Below are 23,739 nucleotides of genomic sequence, written 5' to 3' on the forward strand. Positions count from 1 at the left end.
GATAAAGAACAAACATTTAGCGTTCCGATGTAGCTGTAAAAATTTCAAAAAAACAAAAATTGAAGTTTTGTGGTTTGAGTGCATACTCCCAATAGGAGCAATGCAGAAATTGAATACCTTGCGTGTTACTAAGCGTAGTCATTATGACCAAGTGGTTCCCGGCTGCTGTTGTAAACTTTTTATTTTCAAAAATACGGCTTCGAACCCCACTACTTTCACCTTTATTTTTTGCAGCTACGTCGAAACGTTAAATTTTTGTTCTTTATCAATTCTTAATGGCGTTTACATTCAAAGTAACATTAATTATGGTAGCATGTATTTGGATATATCTTTAAAATAAAGAAAAGAATAACAAAACGTAAAGACAAAAACAATAAGCGGTACTAAATATTATCAATAATAATTACTACGAAAGACTAAAACGATCAACTCAGCTCCTAACGACGGGATTTATATTTTTGGCTAAAGTATGTTAAGAACCACTATGTTCTATAGTCCCCAACGGATTTGAATCTATGTTCACGCGAACAAGACGTAAGAAAAAATTGTTGTGACGCTGCGAACATGCTTGAGTTATTTGACAATAGCATGTATAGTACTGGTCCCGACTTTTATTTATACATAAGATCGAACCCGTGTCATGTCATATGGACTTTATGGTGGATAAACACCACATGAGTGGATTTTCTGGAAATGAAAGAGTAAATGGAACAACTACCAAATCTTCAAAGAATATTCGCTAGGTTGGCTCCGAATATTGATATTATTATTCGTTGAAATGACACCTACACAGTGAAATGAACATTTATTATTATTATTATTATTATTATTATTATTATTATTATTATTATTATTATTATAAGCGTACTTTTGAACTTGCACGGTGTAATTACTGCATAGTATGTTATTATTTCTGTAATTTTTCCTGGATTGTATTATTTAGTTTATTAGTAGGTACTAATTTGTCTCCAGGTCGTCGAATAAATGAATTTCGCCCCGTACTTTGGTGTAAATAAGCTTACAGGAAGAAGTGGGTTCGTCCCAAAGAGCAGAACAGAACTTAGTAAGATTTGAGTTCTAGTTTCAGGTGGCAGGGTAGGGTAGGGGTGACGTCCTGGACTTACAAATAGTATAGGTTCGAAACTTAGGTTCGAATTCTGTTCAAGACAAAGGTCTTCTTTTCAGAAAGTGATCGTGAAGAATCGAAGAGTGACTTCTCATACTAAACTAGCTATCCGTAAGAATGTGGAAGCAAACACCTGTATCATGATAGAGAGATTTAAAAATGTTTGTTGGAAAAGGACAAATAATAACTATGGGGGCTAGAAGGGCAATTTGGAACACTTAATTGGTCTGTAGTATCAACTTTTCATGTTATTTTTCTTAGAAAGAAACACTATACTTTTTGTTCAATATATATCAGGTAGAGTAACGGTTGGTGTATTAGTACCGTCCTAGACTTGCAAAGGGAAAAACTCGTTTCGAATCCCCATCAGGTACTATCTTTTTTCATAAAATATTCGCTACCAACGTTGGTTGGAGAAGTTACAAGGCGAGAATCCGAATAAACAGTGTGTGCAGTCTTCATCACACAGAGTAATGAGAAGTAGGTTTCAAATGTATATTCGTCTCTCTCTATCCATCCTTCTTCACGTTTCCTTATCATGTCTTGCATCTTTCTCTTCTCTCTCTCTCTCTCTCCCTCTCTCTCATTCACACACACACACACATTTTATGTGAAGGAAATAAGTAAAGTCTCTTTATTTCCTGTGAGTTACCGAGTCTCAATTGAATCACCGTGCCACTGCGATGATCCGTTTAAGCTCTAGCATGTTCACTCTATCGTTGCGAATTACAACGTTATATCCGCAATAGGTGAAATCGAGAGTGGATGTTCGGAACGTACGAATTCAGAAATGACTAGAAAATAGTCCTATTTGCTTTTAAGGTGACCGTCCTTTGAATTAAAATGCGTAACAAGTTTTGAATGTTTCATAGTATTACTGTAGGGGATTTCATATAGACACTGTTCAATATGACCGTGATGATTCTTCACTGCCAGAGGCCACGATGAACCTAATCTTGAACTATTACTATCTTCTTAGTATCTAACGAAATTCCATTTTGTTTTCTTATCATCAGCCTTAAGTTTCTTTTTCATCCGAGGCTTTTTTGTAAGTCAAAGTACTTATACTTCCGTCAACAGATTTTCCTTTCCACCGTCTCATCCTTAAAGAACGTTGTTCAAACTTCTCACCATATATTTCTTGCCGTCGGGGAATGAATAAGCACAAATCCTCACAAATTTAAAGGTCTTCTACGGATCTGAATTTACTAGCTCCTCGCTGGTCACTCACTAATCACACATTGACGTCGTTACAGAAAATTCTCAAATGGTCCAGAATATGTTCGGTTTGTGAGTTGGCAGTAATTGCGTCGAGAAATTGCAGCTGGATAGTAATTGGGTTTGAGTTTCTTTAGTGTTTTTATTTATGAAAAATATTGACATTAAAATACAAAACCGTGATATAAGTAAATGGACACCTACAGGAAACAGAACGAATGCAAATGGTTGATAGGTATGATAGGGGGTAGTGTAAGCATACAGTGCAAGTGCAACCATGGCGCTCAGACAAGATTTTGAGGAGGTGACCAAGCTTACTCGAGGTCGCCCTCGGGTCCGAGTTTACTCGGATCATCCTCACCACAGACCACCATACGACAATTCTTCTGCAGGTGTTGGAAGTTGTCTTTGACATTTATGACGATCCAACCATTATTTTGATCGTTAACGATTGTTGTAGCAGAACCATTATTTTAAAATCAGAAGTCACAATACACCTCTAGACGGCGTTCCTTACTGGTCGTTGTAAACTTATATCGTAAGCATTAGTTTAATTTTTCCACCTTATCGGTTGGACGAAGCCACCCAACGAGAGTGGTTTCACGCCTAACTCGCTTGTAAACTTGAAAACATAAAATACTTTTCCGAGGTCTGCAACGAAGGTATTCCGAGAAGCTCATCAAAACATGCCGTAAAATAAGATCGCGAGGCTCATTTTTCATTTTTTTGTGAGCGGCACGAAATTTCACGGCGTATAAATCGTTCATTTCTCGTTTTCCACTCCTGGCTCCAATACAATGTTGATACTTTTCGCAGCAGAAATTACCTTTTTGAGATCGTAAAACAAAATCAATTGAATTTGTGTGGTCCCTATGGTGTACTTTCACATGATCTTGCCCAACAATACATTGCCTCTGGATTTTATGATGTCCGAGTGCCTCGGTGCCTTACAGAGGGTGGGTTTTCATCACACGCAAAATTTGGCAGTCATACTGCTTTTTTTGCTATTTACTTGTCCTGAAACCTTCCTTAGTTGGAACCTTTCTTATATAGGTTCCTGAGAAAAAGAAAAGTATAAATCAGCACTTTTGATTCCAAACGCAAATTTCTGTTCAATAGAGTGTAAATTCTTCTAGTAAAACAGATTTTTGATTACGCCATTGGTAGATAAGTTGAAAAGGTGTGTACTAAGATTAACAACAAATTTGAAGTTTCGTTTTCCTGTAACTGTTTTCGTTCTGAAGATACAGTAGAAGCATCCAGCGTCAAATTGATTCCTAATGTAACTAACACGTCATGATATTTAAAACGTTCTAACTATTTAAAGGTACTGATTCTGAATCAGGAAATATCATTTATCGTTAGCTATGTTTGTACTCTGGATACGGTGCCTTACAGATATTGTACACTGGAGAAAAATCTAATGGCGCCGTTTCTTGGTGAAGTATATATGAAAGGAACTATCAAACTTAAAAATAGAAATTTCCATTTTGATACTAGGCTAACGGTAACTTTGTTTTAAACGTAACATATTTTGTAACACTTTCCATTACTACTTCTTTTCAGCTTACAGAAACCAAAGTTCTAAGAGATACATTAATTGCACAAAATCGTCTCCCAGGAATGCTAAAGAAGTATGTGACTTTGATTTAAAGGCTTTAGGTAATTGTAGCCAAGCTCCGTATGGATATGATGAAGCAAAGCCTTGCATTATTCTCAGGCTGAACAAGGTAAATTTTAATTCTTCCTTTGCGTAAAGTATAATACAATAGGAAACTGTATCACACGATCACACAAGGATCAACATGAAGCTCAAGAATTGTGGTTCCATTGTCCACTGTTTCCTGTTTGTGTTGTCTATCGGCTATCCTCTACCTCAGTATTGCTAGTTTTAGTTGTAACTACGAGGAACCAAGGCCCTTATCGCTCACCTATAATATTACCTAAAATTATGCTTCAGGAAATAGTGACAGAATGCCTACATCTGAGTATTTTATTGGTTTCCCAATTTCAGTTGAACGTCCCTTCTTGGCACTGAGGTTATTTGAGATACTGTTTAAAGTAGGATCCGAACAAGTACTTGAACTTGCATCTAAGGCGAATACCTTTTCCATAGAAATCGGACGACTCGGGACTTTTCGCTCAGAAAGCACGAAAGAACTTTCTTTTTTTTTTAAATCGTAGACGAAGCTCAATGAAACAAAGGATGCGTCACTCATCAACAATAATGTTAAATGAATAATTTAAGCTTATTCTTGCCTACTTTTATGAAAATATTTTGAATATAAGTTCTGAATCAGTGCTAAGGGTTTTGCTTCCATTGAGTACAAACTTTTTAAAACCAAACCTACCTATTCCACTGAAAACAACCAGTTGTGTTTTTTTTCCCCTTAACTAAGCTAAGTGATTTATTATACAAGTTAATTTTTTACAATGATTAAATATTATGTTAAATGAAAAAAAGAAATCCTGTATGAATCTAGGTTTGAAAGGGATTGGAAAATCAACGAGTAGCTTCAACCACTATGTCAAAAGGAATTGGAAAATTCAACGAGTAGGTTCAACCACTGTCAAAAGGCATTGACCATGAAGAGATAATCTTAACATCTGGAAATAAAACCACTTTGGCAGTCTCTTCTTTACTTACCCACATTACTTTCGATTTGTTTTTTTTTCTTAAAATGTTGATTGTTATTTTCAAATCCTTCTGTTAAAAGTCTCTTGTTTCTTTACATGACTCAATATGATAATACTTCTTTTTATCCCTGCCTATTACTACATGTTCTTGGTAAATGTTTGTAAAATGTCTCGCGATCACAAAGAACTTTTGTCTTACATTTTTGGGAAATGTTTCCACCATAGGCTCTTCTGTATTTATTTAGTGTAGACCACAGGAGAACAAGATTTGTACGAGGGAGCAAAACCTTTATGGGAGGCTCTGCTTCTGCTGACTGTCAGAATACGCTGTAAGTAAATGAAGAACTGAACGAATGCTCTCAATGACAGTTCTTGCTAGAAATTGAAGATAGAGTTTAGTAATAAAAATAGTGACAGCAATTTAAATTATTTGTTTAATAGTTTAAACTAAGCCCCTGGAAGCTATTCATGTCTTCTGACTTAATTGCCCAACCTATTATTTGGCTTTTATTTCTCTAGTACTTAACGAAACGCTTTTACTGGATAAAGATGAATTTTAGAAACCCTCAAAAGCCTTTAGTAAAGAAATTATTACAGGTTATTTATTCTGATTTGACAAACACATTTCACTGTGTAAAACTTTAGTAATGTTACACTTTGTTCAAGTGCAAAAATAAAGTATTTCCTTGGCAAATTAGTACAAAGAATTTATTGAGTAGTATTCTCACAATATATACAATCAACTGAAAACCGTTTGTTAACAATGTCTGCCAAGTACTACTGTTATTTAATCATCGTTTATACACAATGTAAAAGCGTCAATGGTAAATCTGTTGTAGCATTTGTGCTTCCCAAGAAATTACCAAAGCGTTCAAACATTAGCGATATTGTGGACCAATCTACGAATGCCGCCTATGCAAAACTTATAATGTTGGTTCTCGGACCATTGACGGATGGAAGCCTTCACCTCGCCATCTGAGTCAAACTTCGGATATTTCAACGCTTTCTTCAGAGGACTAAAGAGGGTAACACAATATTTCCCAACTGAATCTTAGGTACAAGTTCGGAATGTTTCATGCAACATGGGAATAGGCATTATCGTGCAACACAATTAGTTCAGAAATCAATAAACCAGGTCTTTTGTTTTAAACACATGTGTGAAGACTGGTCCAAGTTGTACAGTATAGCTGGGCATTAATGGCTTCTCTTGCTTTCTCGAAGTCAAATATGATAGATCCATGGCAACCAAAGAAGACTGTAACTATGACTTCCCCTGAAGACGCTTGTTACTTGAATTTCTAGAGTCGCACAGTGGGCAAAATTGTAATTCTAGCGTCACAAAATTTCGTTGCACTGCAGTAAAGCATCTTTTTGTATATTTTTGCACTTTTTGTATTGTTATGTTGTTAGCGAATTAAACAATAAAACTCCCATATTGTTACCAGCATGTACATTTATTTGAGAGAAATGGGCTAGTAGCAAAGTTCGCAGCAATATGTATTTACGTCTTTGGAGCAGTATGAACCTTGTAACGAAGAAAACCAATACTATTACGTGTATATTTACTGATTTTACAGCAAAAAATAACATTAGCAGTGGTATACATATAAAGTAGTAATATGAACATATATGAAATTAACGAAGAAAACATAAATTAGTACATGTATATCTATTTCTTTTAGAGAAAGAATTAACATTATGGTTGTGTTTACAGATGTATATACCTCTTTATAATAGCATGAACATTTGTTATGAAATTACTAAATAAAACACATATATTATTGCACGTGTACCCACGTTTACTAGAGACAAAAATAAGCAAATATACTGTATTTGTAGTAGTATGAGCCTTTAATGAATTTTACGAAGAAAACACAAAGAAGATGTTGGTAAATGCATATCCACGTTCTGTTAGAGAAGGACGTAACATAGTAATTTGGTATAAGTATGTTCTCTTGTAGTAATATGAACCTTTTTATGAAAACGAAGAATTTTTCTACATATATAACCACTTACTTCAGAAAAACAGAAAACAGAATGTTTGTTTTTTGTAGTATAATGAACCTTGCATAAAGCTAACGAGGAAAACGTAACTCTTGCGATCTATACATAGTCACTTTGTTCAGAGAAGGAAGTAACGTAATAGTGTGGAATGCGTATGTACTTTTTCTAGAAGTATATAAATTCTTTTATGAAATTAACGAATTAACATGTAGTGTGGCGTGAAGATAGATTGCCACTCAACAAGAAATACACCTATACACACACACACACACACACAAGAATTCTATCCAATATGTTATAGCCATGTCATACATATCTATACAGGAGTCCATAAAGTCCTGCAGGAAAGTAAAACTCTATAACTTGGAAACTACGTAATGTATTAAGAAATTCTTTTTGGTAACGTACAGAAAGGTTCAAAGTTTTGTTTCAGCTAGTTAAGGTTCATCACCAGAGCTCCAATGGACTATGTTGCATTACATTAGAACAAATCTTTAACGAAAGGAAGTTGGAAAAAAGGGAAAGTTGGATTCAATTAAACATACAAAGCTAATTAAAATACTACTTCATGAAAAGCTCTCTCTCATGCATATGTGTTTAGAGTACGTGCCTATGAAGTGGGAGACCTACGTTGGATTCTCTGCAAAAGTTCATGGGGTTCGCATTAGAAAATCAAGAACTATTAGAATTTCCTAAAAGAATGGGACTGAAGTAGAATTAAAAAAATTGGTAAAAGAAATACAATTTAAATGCCAAGGAATTTGTTGATTTAAATCGTTAGGTTTTTGACGGATAATGTACAGACATGCACGAATGTGTAGGGGCGATTAGTTATAATATAAATGTATGTGATTAGGCCTATAATTAGAAATAAATAAATTTAGCTTGTTGATTTTCAGTAGAAAATAAATACAGTTAATTAGGCATTATTATTTATTATAGTGTGTGATATGTATGTAACTATGAGGTCACTAGAGCAAATTGACGTCGCAATTATTTTGTCTGATATTGCAAGTAACTCATAAGTTTTGAAATATTCTGATACACAACATACCTATATTTATTACTGTGTAATGAAACCATGTTAAGATTCAAAATATACTCTCTCGTGTTGACTGTCTCCAGCCACCTTTCTGTCAATTCCTCGATTCCACATCGATACCACGTCTTGTGCTTAGACAAAGAAGTCAATCACTGTTGTTTCCATTTCCTGCTAGTTTGTGAAACATCGTGATTTCAGGAAGTGCAGCAAGGATCAAAAAAGGAAATAATCCAAAGGAACAAGATCAGAATTATTTGTCGGTTGTGGTATCAATTTGATGCCATCAATAACCACAATATTTTGTTTCATTTTTCGAGTCGTGTGGTTTCGCGTTATCTTGTTGCAGGGAGACACACTTTTAGTTCACCAGCCCCTGATATTTTTGCCGTAGTGCAGCATGAGCCTTGCTCAGGCACTGCTTTTGCACATTCGGATTTCGGTGAAACACACACTTTTCGTCGCATATGACAATACATTTTAGCAAGCGCTCATTACGTGAATTTTGCAGCAGTTGTCAGCACATACCCACTCTCCTCGTGGCATGAGCTATGATCAACTCATATGGCACAATGCGGCAGTTCCTGCTGCTTTTCCCGAGATAGTGAAGGTGACGCGCTACTGCAAACTGGCACATGCAGGGGTGGTTTGATAATCTTCTTGTGCTGGTGGATGGATTTTTCTCAATGGTGTGTCGTGTTATCTCAGAATCTGTTAATCTAAAGCTGCCGCACCTTGGTGATCTTCGACCTTTTACAACCTAAACGAAGTTTCTGCGATCAACAAGTTGCCGTGCTGTGGTTCACTACAACTTCCCCTTTCGCATGACAAATATTTTGGGTTACTGACAAAGCGTTATGTCTGAGTTCAGTTCAAACTCATACGGTAAAGTATGAGTTCACCTATCAGAATTGTTGAATACTTATCGTCACTGCCACTAAAAACTAACTATAGATACTGATAGAGTGGTGCCGTTTATATTAAATAGTCTTATTGCCACATATCTCTTGACCCAGTTTTACCTTGTACTCATGGTGCATACACGCGCCTGCTGTTTGGATTTTGGAAATATTGCAAGACTTATGACCTGGGAAGTAGGTCACAGTTGGATTTGAATAGTCAAACTTCGGTTGGCCCGTAATAATTCCTTTGAAAACGCTAAATGTGAAGGAGAATTTACCATGAATAACAATTGGAAATTATTAATTGTCATAGCAGAGAGTATTTTCTTTTGAGGTCGCGGTAAAGCAGTCATCTGGTTCGTGTCCAGCGTGGGGTCTCTGGTTCGTTTCCAGCTCGCGCCAATGGACTTTGTGGTGGATAAACTTCGTGTTCCTTCGTTTTATCGGAGATTTTCCGTTTTGTTGCATTTTCTTCTAGACTCAAAATCAACTCAACTCAACCCCGTCTTCTCAGCTTCGGTGCATAACCGTGGAACGTCCACAAAAAAAAAGAAGAAGAAGAAAAACCTCTTGTTCGAAAGGACAAAATAGTGGCTGGAGTGTAAGCGGACATAGACTGATTTTGTTTTCAAAGAAGGCAATGGCTACCAAGTAAACTAGGTCTCTTTTATATTTTAGGATGCAGAATGACAAATTTGGGAGTTGCGCCCAAGCACTTGAAGGGATGGGCACTGCTGGAGTAGAAAATAAATATTATTAAATCTAAATTCAATATAAGAAATAAGTAAACACTTGTAAACTATTGCATATTAATGCTTCTGCTTTTTTTCCTGTTTTTGTCAAATATAATTCCAAGAACTGTTTTAGCTTTCTATCTGAAAGCGCTAAGGTTAGTATCGAAATCAAGGTTGCTTTCCAGCAAACATTGGGTGTGCTTGCGAGAACCATCTGCTTGCGGACCTCATATCACATGAAAGTAGCAGGATTTTCGATCGGGATAATTCACGTGAACAGGGTTGGGAAAATTTTCCTTCTCTCATTTGAATTGGAACATGTAATTCTTTCTTTCTTGACTGTACCAAAGCAGCTGACATTAGAGAGCGAGACAACGAAAAAGTTAAGCTTGGAAGAAGAGACTAGTGCAACTTCCATAACAGTTGATGAACTTTAAGAAAGATCGAGAAAACAGGGGACGCCGAGACAAGATAATGACAAATCCTTCCATGAAGATTCTGAATTGAGCCGAACATCAGAGCGATTGCATAGAGGAAGGCATGTGTAAAAAAAAGAGGATGCTCTGAAGGAAAATGGCATAATAGAAAATTTGATGAAACCACAGGAAATTAGAGTTCTGACGATAAAAGTAACAGAAACCGGAGTCCAAGGAAACAAGGTGGGAGTATAATAGAAGAAAAACAAGAGCAAATACATCATAGAAGGAAGGAGAAGAAAAGGATTGGAGACATGAGGAATGATGACAATGAGCAAAACATGAAACGTATCAAAGAAAAGGAAGATATGTTAAGATTATTGCAATCAAGATAGCATAGGGAACATGTAAGATAATGAAAACACTTAAATTGAAAGTGGGCAAAATAATGATGGATTTTGATATCAATACTGGAGCAGCGAGAACCACTATTATGGGTAAAACATAGAAGTAGAACTTCCATATTCAAGCAGAAGTGGAATATTCTATCAACCAAGTGCAGAATATTTTATGAGAACGGTTACAACTGTAGATGTTAGAAAAAATTAAAGTAACAGTCATGTCCGGAGGAAAGAATTTTCCCTTATCGACATTAGTGGTGAGAGATAATTTAATGATCACGATACTAGGTAGGGACTAACTAAATCTACTGTAGCCAAAGTGGAAAAAGTGACTGCGCAAGTTAAAAGGGTTGACTGTGAGCTAGTACGACACCAGGAAGACATAAACAGAACCAGAGAAATGAAGGAAAGAATAAAAAGGACAAGAATGTTGTAAGAAAATGAATACATAATTAAAGTGTCATGAAAGAATGGGACTGAAGACAAAACAGAAAATTAGTTAAAAAAGAAAAAGAAAAATAGATTTTAAATATCTGGGAGGTTTTGATGGATGCTGTACAGCGGGCCACAGAAATTTTTGAGGTAAAAAAATCCGTGAGATAGGCAACCCAACTAACGCCTGCTCCAAGATTGATTACGCCTGGTAGTAGCTAACACAGCAGCGTGAAGTTGCCTCCAACTGTTTAAAGCACAAATGGTAAAGAGTGTTTTCGTGCAGAAGTGGAGCGAAACGCTGGCTGACGAAATGACAAAAGGGAGTCTTTGGATACTCGTACTCGCAGTACTTCTTGTTTGTGTGATACACACGTAAAATTATACACAGCCACTTGAGGCGCTGATGAGAATATAACAGTCGGGGGACTTATAATTAACTCAAATGAGGACTATATAAATTAATTTACTTAGTTCAAATAACTATACATATCCGTGTATCAAATAACAAACGGATAGATTATGCGGTACATATGGTAGGTTATTTTTTTAACCAACTCAAAACTTTGCGCTGAGTTTTGAAACTATTAACAATAGTCCTACCTGCAAATCAATTAAAAGTATGGATGGATCATTTGGGGGGGAAGAACCCAACCCCCAATTAAAACTTTGGGGATCTAACAGGGCTGAGCTCCTAGGTTCCGGCGCTACTGATTCATACGTAATACTACTTCGAAAGAAGAAATTGTTGATTTCATTATTCGTTAAATAATTTTTGAAAATGCTAACTTGGTAATTTTATTGTAAATATTAAAAATGCAAAATTCGATAACACTTAAAAGAGTTGGAGAACTTATCCGTATTAAAGTAGGCCTATTTTCCGTTAATTTGGAAATCTAACTGAGGACTCATGATTTGTATAATATTTGTGACATTTTACACATGAAGACACAAAGACAAAAGGGGAGAATACAGTGTCAATAAACAACTTGTACTTACAGTCAATAACTTAATAAAAATGCACGAAATTAACGGATAATATCAAATATAGAACTTTTAACAGAATTAACTCTGTAACTCGTTTTCTCCATTATTTTCCTTCCTTTTATTCAGGATTACATCATCACTGAATTACTCCACTGGAGATTATCTTTCATTCAGCAGCATCCAATTTGAGTCCAGCCTTGTATATGAAACAATTTTAAAAAGGATAAGCGGCGAAGGCGGGAATGAAACGCGGGCCTCCAGATTAGAAACCTACAACTCTAACCGATCTAAAGCGCTAATTCTTCCGGCTCACCAAAATAAACAACCCTTTGTGTTCGCTCAAAACAGTAGCTTATTAATAATCAGATTGATTGGCAAAACACAGGAATACGTAATCGACTCGGAGGGCATTACTTTATTCACTAAATTATCAACAATACAGATCTTTTACAAACAAAATACAAAACTACTTTATTTTGAATCAAATACGCCGCGTGTATTATACTCGTGAACAACCTGAAGACAAATCAATTACTGCGTAGGAATCGTGGTTTAGTGGTCAAGGCGAAATTCCAGTAATCTAAAGGTAATTGAATCGAATTGGATCCACGAACGTCCAGTACATTTTTTTTTTACTTTAGAATTTTTTATGGCGATTGATCGGCGATGACACACGTTTTAGTTTTTTCTCATATTTGAATTCTCGGATGTTTCAATACTTGAACTATCAAATCTTCACGAATAATAATAATAATAATAATAATAATAATAATAATAATAATAATAATAATAATAATAATAATAATAATAATAAACTAATAATAAAAATTAATATCTCATACAAGATTAAAAGTTAGGAGCTTATTATCGCTCAGGGCATAACATTACAACCAGAAATGTAACATTTGGCAAGAATATTTCAGTTTTGTTTACTAATGCTCACGAGAAAAGGAATTTCTCATCTCGTTTTTGAAACAAAATAAACAAAATTGAGACGAGAGTTAACAGTTTACATCTTAGACGGGACAAGGCTAACTCAAATTATTGTCTCGCTTTGGAAATGGAAATCGAAACGAGGAGAAAAGTATCGTAAACATTGCTCTTTTTATCTCGATTCTCGAAATAGTGTATGTCCATTCTTTAAGTAACAATTGCTTTGTAGACTGAATCTTAAACGCTATTTTGTTACTTTGTATTTCGAAGCTCATTGAATTTATTATGGCCTGTGTAGGTATTTTTGTAGCAAAGCTTTTATAATTACTTCTGCATATCCTAAAAGTTAGTTTATTATATGCCTTACTGTTCAGTGATATTAAGTAATTTTTATTACAGTTATCTTCCTCAAAAGGTACAGTAGAATACTTTCTACATGCAACTTCAGTGGAACGCTTTGGTTTAAAATTTTGGTAGTTGCAGAAGTGTGCCCTGGAGATCCAGACACCTTTCCGAAATCCCCACTTATCTGTAAGTTTCGTCTACTTTTAGGCAACTTATAACATATTAAAATTATTATTATTATTATTATTATTATTATTATTATTATTATTATTATTATTATTATTATTATTACTATTATTATTATTATTGAAAAATTAAAACTCAATATTACGCCCTATTGCAATGGAAATAAGCATAGTGAAATTGAAAGGAAAAAAGAAAGGATAGGAGATAGTGAGATAATGATAGAGAAAGGATAAGAGCGATTAGTGTCCGAAAGGAAATTAGAAGGCGTCAGCTCCTGGACAACGTTAATATCGAAACTTCGGATGCCTAAACAGAAATTAAGTAGGATTTGTCTTCACCACGATACATAGTAACACGCTTTCTTTGGCTAAAATACTATGGATTATATATGCCTTATATTGATATTTTAACAAAATATATATACCAATATAAGAAAGAATAGTTCCTATTTACAAATTTTGGTTGAACGGATATATGGAACATAGTGGAAATAGCGAACGAAAATATTATTATTTCTAACAATAGGATTAATAGTGGAAGACGTTCGGAATAATTGCTCGGATACAATATCATTTCAGACACATTTATTACTCATACTAAGCCCTATGCATGACCCTTAGGGGTTGTATTCATGAATTGTTTGCTAAACACGTTACGTTTTCCACCACAGTACGAATCAAGGTTGTAGACAGACGTGTGACGTTATTTTGCTAGTATTTCCACTGTGAAGAAAGCCGTCTCCACTCGACCTTGTAAGACCGAAAGAAATTGAGCAGTTTTTTTATTTTATTACACATCAGAAGTATGAATAATGTAGTTCATGAAAACAACTTCCCGCAGCGAGACTCGAACCCGGGACCCTTGAATCTCTAAACGACTGCTCATGTCACTACGCTAAGACTGCTCTGTGAAGACAACTTTCTTTTCTGATTCACCGTATCTTGCTATTATTGCATTTACAAATATCATTATCCAAAAATGCCTCAAGTTCTTTTTTCACTTACAAGAAGAAAGCAGACTTAGAACATAGCTTTAAAAAAATATGGAAACGGTCTTACCCGTCCTCCCTCCCCAATATTGGAAATAGATCTTCGCCGCTTAATAGAAGGGAAATAAAAGGTAATCTCCTTTGGTTATAGTAACAACCAGTATTACCAAAGAGGATTTCCTTCTCATACCCCTTGTAATTTTCACGCTGTCAACAGATGTAGGCCGAAGCGTCAAGAATATTTATACACGACCGTGGTAACTATAATATAACTCGTGATATCAATATAGTTACGAAATAGATTACATGGGGACAATTGGAAAACACGAATTCCCTTATTTCACATATACAATATCTATACACAATTTCAATCACTTCGATCCACTCCTTCCCATATTTCTACGATAATATTTACTTTTTGCGGAAGAGGCCTCAACACTGTTTCTCCGCACAAACTAAAAACACATGCTTGACTATTTTTTGGATATTGTCCCTACAAAAGTTTCGTTGCAATCTTCCATCTCTTTAGGCACTTCTGACGTATACTTATTAGCACTTTAGTTGATTCATGATCAAAGGTTTGGAAGGTTTTGTTTTAGGAAAATACGAAACAAATATTGCCTCATTTTATGTATATAATATATGTGCACAATTACATTCACTTCAGTCCACTACTTGTGACCTTTAGGGCGTCAACTTTCACAATTTTGGGTAGGGGTTTTTGCACTCTAAAACAGTTTTACCGCAAAAAATGAAAAGAAAAACAAATATTCATTTCCTTTTTGCGTATTGTCCCTACACAAAGTTTCGTTGCAACTCTTCATGTCTTTTAGGTACTTCTGACATACTGTTATTAGCACTTTTGATATTTCGTGATCTTTGCGTTTATTGATCCACGATTATGCCTGTTAGGTTAAGGGAGACCATGATTAAAGCAAGTGAATTATAATAAGCAAATTAGTGGAAGGAGAAAATGGGAGGAAACTGGCGTGTCCCGAGAAACCCCACGAGCACGATGTTGTCCACTTCAAGCTTACTTGCCTTGGGAACGACCCAAGTAACTCATCCTCAGATCAGAGTTGGAGTGGGTCGGTGGGTCAGTGGGTCGAGTTTTCTGAGTTGATAAGTGCGTCGAGGGTCAACAGCATGTGACCCACTGCGACCACCCACTCACCCATCGTGACATACTGCAACCCACCATGACCCAGTGCGAGCCACCGACCCACTCTTATCTACCGACCCACTCTACTTACTGCATTGTTGAGATTATCTTTTGAACAGTATATTTTTATTTCACCAACGACCCTAGCCATAGGAACTAAATACACGTTTCTTATTGGTTGCAGTTTGCGATTGTCCAAACCTTCTAGTGTATGTATTGTGTATTATAATAATAGAAGAAAATTGTCACTTTGTTGGAATTAAAGAAGAAAATTGAAGAAGCACCTAAGGTTAAAGTAATATTATGGCAGTCAAGCTGGAACAAAACGAACCCTGCGGGGCTTCTGACTCGTTGTTACTATTACTACTATTACTACCTATACTATGGATTCGTGTAGCAAAACTGCACTCGTAACGTAAGTAAATAACTTTTTTGAGTATTATTTTTCATATTTTGATGGAAATCGTGTTATGGAAACTTAATAAAAAATAAAATATAAGAATTCAAAAAGTTTCTCTGAGGCCGGTTTGAACCCACGCCAAAAGTAATTATAACTACTAACCTGTTGTGCTAGCAGTCTCGGCCACGAAGACCGACAGCACTAGGTAGTTCATTTTTACTATATTTATTGTAGGTGGCGAGAAACAGTGAATTTCAACTAATCAGAATCGCGTATTTAGCTCCTATTGCTAAGTCGAGCGTCCTTTAAAAATATGCTTCTGAACACTGGTGAATTTGTCTACGTTTTACTTTCAAGGCCTCCATTACCCTTCCTTTTTCATTTGTTTCTGTTTACTTACCTGAGATGAGTATCTCTAACAAGGAGAAGGCAGAGTTTGGAAAGTAAACTTTGGGGCCATTTTTAGCGAGGTGGTAGTGCACATTCAAAGAGTTAGTATTACAAACTGGGAGAGCGCAATGGCCAAAAATAACGGAGAAAAACCATCTTAAAGTTTTCTACTCGCCGATATATCGTACGACGCGCAAATTTACGAAGTGATGGTGTGGCAGAGTGAGTAAAATCTGTAACTTATGTGTAAAGTTTCCCGGATTCGAGTCATACATCCTTTTTGTTTTGCTTCAACCAGTAAATTAGGCATTTGCAACTATAAGTAAAATATTAATTCACCGTATGTTTATAATGAATAAAACAATAGAAATTTTCAAATCACTTTTAAAATCTTTCAATGTTCAATATTAACTGGCAAACAAAATTTAACCTATTCCGTAAATATACTGATATCAAGAGTGATATTATGGTTACGACCAGCGGCCTATTTTCGATTTTATTTCGGGGGGAGCTTTGCCAACTTTAGTCCTGGAAATGTGAAAATTATCCAAAATGTTTCATTTAATTTAATATAGTAAATAACATTTTGGGGGGGCTTAAGCCCAAAATCGACTCCTTAAATAAGCCACTTATTACGACAGTCATTGTGTAATAAATGTTCTTGACGCTTTGTGTCTACATCTGTTGACAGTTTGCAAATTACAAAGGAGTTGAGGAGGAAATCCCCTTTGCTAATACTGGATGTTGCTATAACCAAAGGAGATTTCCTCCTCATTCCCCTTGTAATTCGCACACTGTCTACAGATGTAGACACGAAGCGTCAAGAACATTTTTCACACAACGACTGCGGTAACAATAATATTTACGAAATAGATTAAATTTTGTTCCTACCGTAGTTAACACGGAACATTGAAAGATTTTACAAGTGATTTGAAAATTTCTATTGTTTTATTCATTATAAACATATAGTGAATTAATATTTTACTTATAGTTACAAATGGCTAGTTTATGGGTTGAAGCAAAAAAAGATGTATAACTCGAACAGGAATCGAACCTACACCGACACTTGATAAATGTGTGCGTCGTACAATATATGCAGCGAGTAGAAAACTTTAAGATGGTTTTTGTCCGTTATTTTTGGCCATTGCGCTCTCCCAGTTTGCAATATCAATTCTTTAAATGTACACTACCAACTCGCAAAATATGGCCCCGAAGTTCACTTACCAAATTCTGTCGTCTCCTTGTAAGTGAAAAAAGAACTTCAGGCATTTTTGGACATTGATATTTGTAATTTCAATAATAGCAAAAAGACTTATACTACTACTTGGTGCCTGATCATCACGGCCAAATTGCAAAGTCAAATGAAATGACTTTTGGTCTATAGTTAGGCCTTAATCCAAACTGGGATGTTATCATATCACTTTCATTATAATAGTATCTTAAGAGGGTAGTGGGGATCCGAGATTTTGCGAAAAAAATAGTATTTCACAAGCCGTTAAACTTACGGAGCTGAAATTCACTATATCGACTCTCTATTGAAAATGAACACAACGTCTCATAGCATTTTTTTAAAATTCTTGTTTATGAGCGGGGGGCGGCACTTTCTATATATGCAAAATTGGTAGTGGGTTGGTTTGTAAAAATAATTGAAAATGATCGATATTACGTGAGAAACAAATTCACAAACAAATTGAGAAACAGAAACCATGCCTTTCTACTATAATAATTGCTGTTTATTATATGGAACGCTTAGGGCACAGAGCAATCAATTAATAAAGTTGAGAAAAATAGACATAAAATTTGTAATGTACTCTTAATTACACGTAAATTTTAAGCTTGAACTGTACGTTGGTCTACTTACCTTGATTTGAGACTTTCAAATTTCATGCGTTTTTCCACTGAAAAGCATCGATAATTCAACAAGGAAATAATTATACCATTAATTTAATTGAAATTTGGCCAATGACAAACACCTTACCATTTTATATTGTAAAGGTCAGATCCACCGTTATTGTAACAGACCGGTGCTTGAGCGAGTGACAGTATAAAGTCAAACTCCGATTTGTTAGAATTTCACAACCTGGTTTTATTATTACAAGTATAAACTCTTTAGTCATTAGAGAAGAGGATGTTTTGGTAGGTGGTGGGTGGGAGCAGGTCGGTGGGTAGTGGGTCAAATTTTCATTGATCCACGCCATCACTGCCCCAGATAGTTCAGTGCTCGCGGTCCCGTGTTCAATTCCCGATATGAGATTCTTTGAAATTGTATATGTCCTCGATGTATCTATGCTCGTGTCCCTGTCGTTCAAAGTTACTGGAAATAACTTAAAACGAGTATTACTAAGTATAATAAAAACAAGTTACGAAAATACTTTCGGTGAATCAGAAAAGAAAGTGGTATGAGGCACTATATGTCTGTTCTTTTTTAATTTAAATTTGAATTCTCTCGATTATAGTATTTTATCAGTGTGTTTCGTCGTCATCGTAAACTTGTGCAATTTGCTCCATAAACGAGTGATTTTTTACTCTTTCTTCACAGAGCAGCCTTAGCGTAGTGGTGTGAGCAGTAATTTAGAGATTGAAGGGTCCCGGGTTCGAGTCTCGCTGCGGTAAGTTGTTTTTATGAACTACAATATTCATACTTCTGATGTGTAATAAAATTTAAAAAAAACTGCTCAATTTCTTTTGCTCTGACAAGTTAGAGTGGAGGCGGCTTTCTTCACAGTGGAAATACTAGCAAAATAACGTCACACGTCTGTCTACAACCTTGATTCGTACTGTAGTGGAAAACGTAACGTGTTTAGCAAACAATTCATGAATACAACCCCTAAGGGTCATGCATAGGGCTTAGTATGAGTAATAAATGTGTCTGAAATGATATTGTATCCGAGCAATTATTCCGAACGTCTTCCACTATTAATCCTATTGTTAGAAATAATAATATTTTCGTTCGCCATTTCCACTATGTTCCATATATCCGTTCAACCAAAATTTGTAAATAGGAACTATTCTTTCTTATATTGGTATATATATTTTGTTAAAATATCAATATAAGGCATACATAATCCAAAGTCTTTTAGCCAAAGAAAGCGTGTTACTATGTACCGTGGTGAAGACAAATCCTACTTAATTTCTGTTTAGGCATCCGAAGTTTCGATATTAACGTTGTCCAGGAGCTGACGCCTTCTAATTTCCTTTCGGACACTAATCGCTCTTATCCTTTCTCTATCACTATTTCTTATCTTTTGTTTTTCTTTTCCTATCAACTTTAGTACGCTTATTTACATTGCAATAGAACGTAATATTGAGTCTTAATTTTTCAGTAATAATAATAATAATAATAATAATAATAATAATAATAATAATAATAATTATTATTATTATTATTATTATTATTATTATTATTATTATTATTATTATTATTATTATTATTATTATTATTGTTGTTGTTGTATTAAAAATTTTAAAGTTGCCCTAAAATTAGGCAAAACTTACAGATAAATCGGGATTTTGGGAGAGTGTCTGGACGTCCAGGACACACTTCTGCAACTACCAAAATTTTAAACCAAAGCGTTCCACTGAAGTTGCATGTAGAAAGTATTCTACTGTACCTTTTGAGGAAAATACTGTAAAAAAATAACTTAATATCACTGAACAGTAAGGCATATAATAAACTAACTTTTAGGATATGCAGAAGTAATTATAAAAGCTTTGCTACAAAATTGCCTACACAGGCCATAATAAATTCAATGAGCTCCGAAATACAAAATAACAAAATAGCGTTTAAGATTCAGTCTACAAATAAATTTTTACTTAAAGAATGGACATATATTATTTCGAGAATCGAGATAAAAAGAGAAATGTTTACGATACTTTTCATCTCGTCTCGGTTTCCATCTCCAAAGCGAGACGATAATTTAAGTTAGCGTTGTCTCGTCTTGAATGTAAACTGTTAACTCTCGTCTCAATTTTGTTTATTTTGTTTCAAAAACGAGATGAGAAATTCCTTTTCTCGTGAGCATTAGTAAACAAAACCGAAATATTCTTGCCAAGTGTTACATTTCTGGTTGTAATGTTATGCCCTGAGCGATAATAAGCTCCTAACTTTTAATCTTGTATGAGATATTAATTTTTATTATTAGTTTATTATTATTATTATTATTATTATTATTATTATTATTATTATTATTATTATTATTATTATTATTATTATTATTATTCGTGAAGATTTGATAGTTCAAGTATTGAAACATCCGAGTATTCAAATATCAGAAAAAACTAAAACGTGTGTCATCGCCGATCAATCGCCATAAAAAATTCTAAAGTAAAAAAAATGTACTGGACGTTCGTGGATCCAATTCGATTCAATTACCTTTAGATTACTGGAATTTCGCCTTGACCACTAAACCACGATTCCTACGCAGCAATTGATTTGTCATTAGTTTGTTTACGAGTATAATACACGCGCCGTATTTAATTCAAAATAATGTAGTTTTGTATTTTGTTTGTAAAAAATCTGTAATGTTGATAATTTAGTGAATACAGTGATATAATGTCATCCGAGTCAATTACGTATTCCTGTGTTTTGCCAATCAATCTGACTATTAACAAGCTACTGTTTTGAACGAACAGAAAAGGCTCTTTATTTTGGTGAGCCGGAAGAAGTAACGCTTTAGATGAGTGGTTAGAGTTGTTGTTTTCTAATCTGGCGGCCGAGGTTAGATTTCCATCTTCGCCGCTTACTCTTTTTAAAATGTTCCATTTACAAGTTTGAGCTCCAGTTGGATGCTGCTAATGATATATAATCTCCAGTACAGAAATTCAGTGATGATGTAATCCTGAAAGTAAAGGAAGGAAAATGAATGGAGAAAACGAGTTACAGAGTTAATTCTGTTAATGGTTCTATATTTGATATTAACCGTTAATTTCGTGCTAATTCTTAAATTCTTGTTCATTTACACTATATTTTCCTCTTTTCTCCTTGTTTCTCAATGTGTAAATTTATACATGCAACCTAAGGAGAAATACGCTTAGTACAGGTAAGTTCTTCAACTCGTTTAAGTGTTATCGAATTTAGCATTTTTAATATTTACAAATAAATTACTGCATAAAAATTACTTAACGAATAATGAAATCAGACAAGTTCTTCTTTCGAAGTATCATTACGTATCAATAAGTGACGCCGGAACCTAGGATCTCAGGCCCTGTTAGACCCCCAAAATTTTCGTTGGGGGTTGGGTTCTTCCCCTGAATGATCAATCCATACTTTAATTGATTTGCAGGTAGGACTACTGTTAATAGTTTTAAAACTCAGTGCAAGGCTTCGTGTTTATTTTTTTAAAAAAATTATCTAATACATATACCGCATAATCTATCCGTATATTATTTGATACGCATATATTTATAGTCATTTAAAGTAAGTTAACTTTTTTATATAATCCCTCATTTGAATTAATTATAAGATTATTTAAGTTTCCCGACTGTTATCTTCTCATCGGCGCCTCTGGTGTCCGTATATTTTTTTCTGGTACTGTGAGTGCAAGTATACAAAGACTCCCTTTAGTCATTTCGTCAGCGAGCGTTTCTCCTCACTCCTGCACAAAAACACACTTTACGATTTGTTCTTTTAACAGGTGTGGCAACTTCGTGCTGCTGTTCTAGCTACCCTACCAAGCGTAATTAATCTTGTAGCGGGCGTTTGTTGGGTTGCGTAATTCACGGACTTTGTACCTCAAGAATTCCTGTGTACATTCATGGCTGAGTGTGTATGGACGATTAGTAATAGTATAAATGCTTGTAGCTGTAATTAGAAAAAAATACATTTTGCTGATTGATTTTAAGTAGCCAGTCATAAAGTTAGTGAGTCATTATTATGATACGACTTCGACAACGTAGATACTTTCAAATATCTAGGATCAACATTAAAAGACCAAAAACATATTCTCCATCCCAAAAAATTAAATGTCGACTGGAAGCAGGGAATTTCTGTTGTTATTCAGTCCAAAATATCTCGTCTTCACGAATAGTCCAGTAAAGATAGCTCATTTTTCTGCCAAGAAAGGAACAAATTAGTAACAAGCTGAAAATTGGTGTGGAAGTAGAGAAATATGTTAAGAATAACATACTAAAAGTCCCCTAAAATCCCACTGTAGCTTTCCCCGCAATTTTGAAAAATGTCCGCCATCTTTAGACGACGACAAGGAATTTATGGAAATCGTCACCTTTTATGTTTATTCCTCTAGCCACCATTCTAATTATCACAAAGCCATGAATCATATATGATTGGAAAGCTTGAAAGACAGAAAATCTAAGTAAATAACATAATGCCCATCGTGCCAAAATTTCTAGAAGAAGAGGAAGAAGAAAACATCTTTTTATTTAAAAAAGATATATTTTCAGAAATCATGAGAAGTTTGCAACACTGACAGTTATTGCACACCAACGAAACACCACCAACAGATGTCCTTGATATTTATCTCAATCATAGCCAACAATGACACAAATCGGTGCAATACAAGCCGAGGAAAAAATATAACTAATGTTACATTCTGACCTCTTTGTACAAAAGTGCATAAGGTGACATAACTTTCACGATTCTAGTTACCTTCTTTTATCACATATTGGCAAGAGTTATATATCATTGAAAATCCTAAGAAACGTAAATTCGAACGAGGTAACACATACTAATCAAGCTCAATTTATGAAAGAAGCGCAAAACCCAAAATTTCGGAACAAAACGTGATTTTCGCATAAATTCTTTAAAACTTGCAACACTGACAATTATCGTATGTTAACAAAACTCAGCCACCGTTTTCACTATCAACATTATTAATTTACTTTTAAAATGGCCAACGTTTTTCCCAATGGAATAAGCTTTTATGACACATAGGTTTACATCAGTTAAATATAGCACAACAATTATTTATTGACAGCATTAGAAAGTAGCAGAAATTGGTAGTCTCCTTTTTATAGGAAAATGGTAATTCAAACACTTAAGATCACTTTCAACTACAATAATCATTTGAATGTAATTTTTTAGAAAATATCTTGTTTAAACTAGAATGCAATTTTCCTCCTAGTATTCTTCCAATCAACTTAATATTTACATTAGACGTTAGTATGCACTTTAAGAACATTTTTTGTAACTATTCCATTCGGACTTATTTTATTAGAAATCAATGAGGTTATCATTATCTCTTTCATCTCCATGGTTTTCGTCATTTGATTTTGCATTCACACATCCAATTCCTCGACACTGACATAAATTAGAGCACACAATTCACGCTTTCTGACAACCGTACATACGTTCACAGCCATTTTTACAGTTACAGGATATTACATGCAGCGGGATCCTTGGTCATTCTTGCTGGTACGAGAATGCCTCCTAATGTTGTCCATGCATATTCAGTCGCTCGCAAATCATTTCCACGGTACAATTG

General features: G+C 34.8%; 1 protein-coding gene across 3 annotated transcripts in view; it reads left to right on the plus strand.

Moving 5' to 3' along the window:
- Window positions 1–23,739, plus strand: part of LOC145693198 (sodium/potassium-transporting ATPase subunit beta-1-like) — a 219,264-nt gene that overhangs the window by 86,341 nt on the left and 109,184 nt on the right. For all 3 annotated transcript variants that reach the window (XM_081768978.1, XM_081768980.1, XM_081768979.1), the window contains one exon: window positions 3,911–4,074. In XM_081768978.1, coding sequence (XP_081625104.1) covers window positions 3,911–4,074 — 164 coding nt within the window. The remainder of the gene's footprint in view (window positions 1–3,910; window positions 4,075–23,739) is intronic.

This window comes from Thermobia domestica, chromosome 8, assembly GCF_964235325.1.
Source record: "Thermobia domestica chromosome 8, izTheDome1.hap1.1, whole genome shotgun sequence".
NCBI lineage: Eukaryota > Metazoa > Arthropoda > Insecta > Zygentoma > Lepismatidae > Thermobia > Thermobia domestica.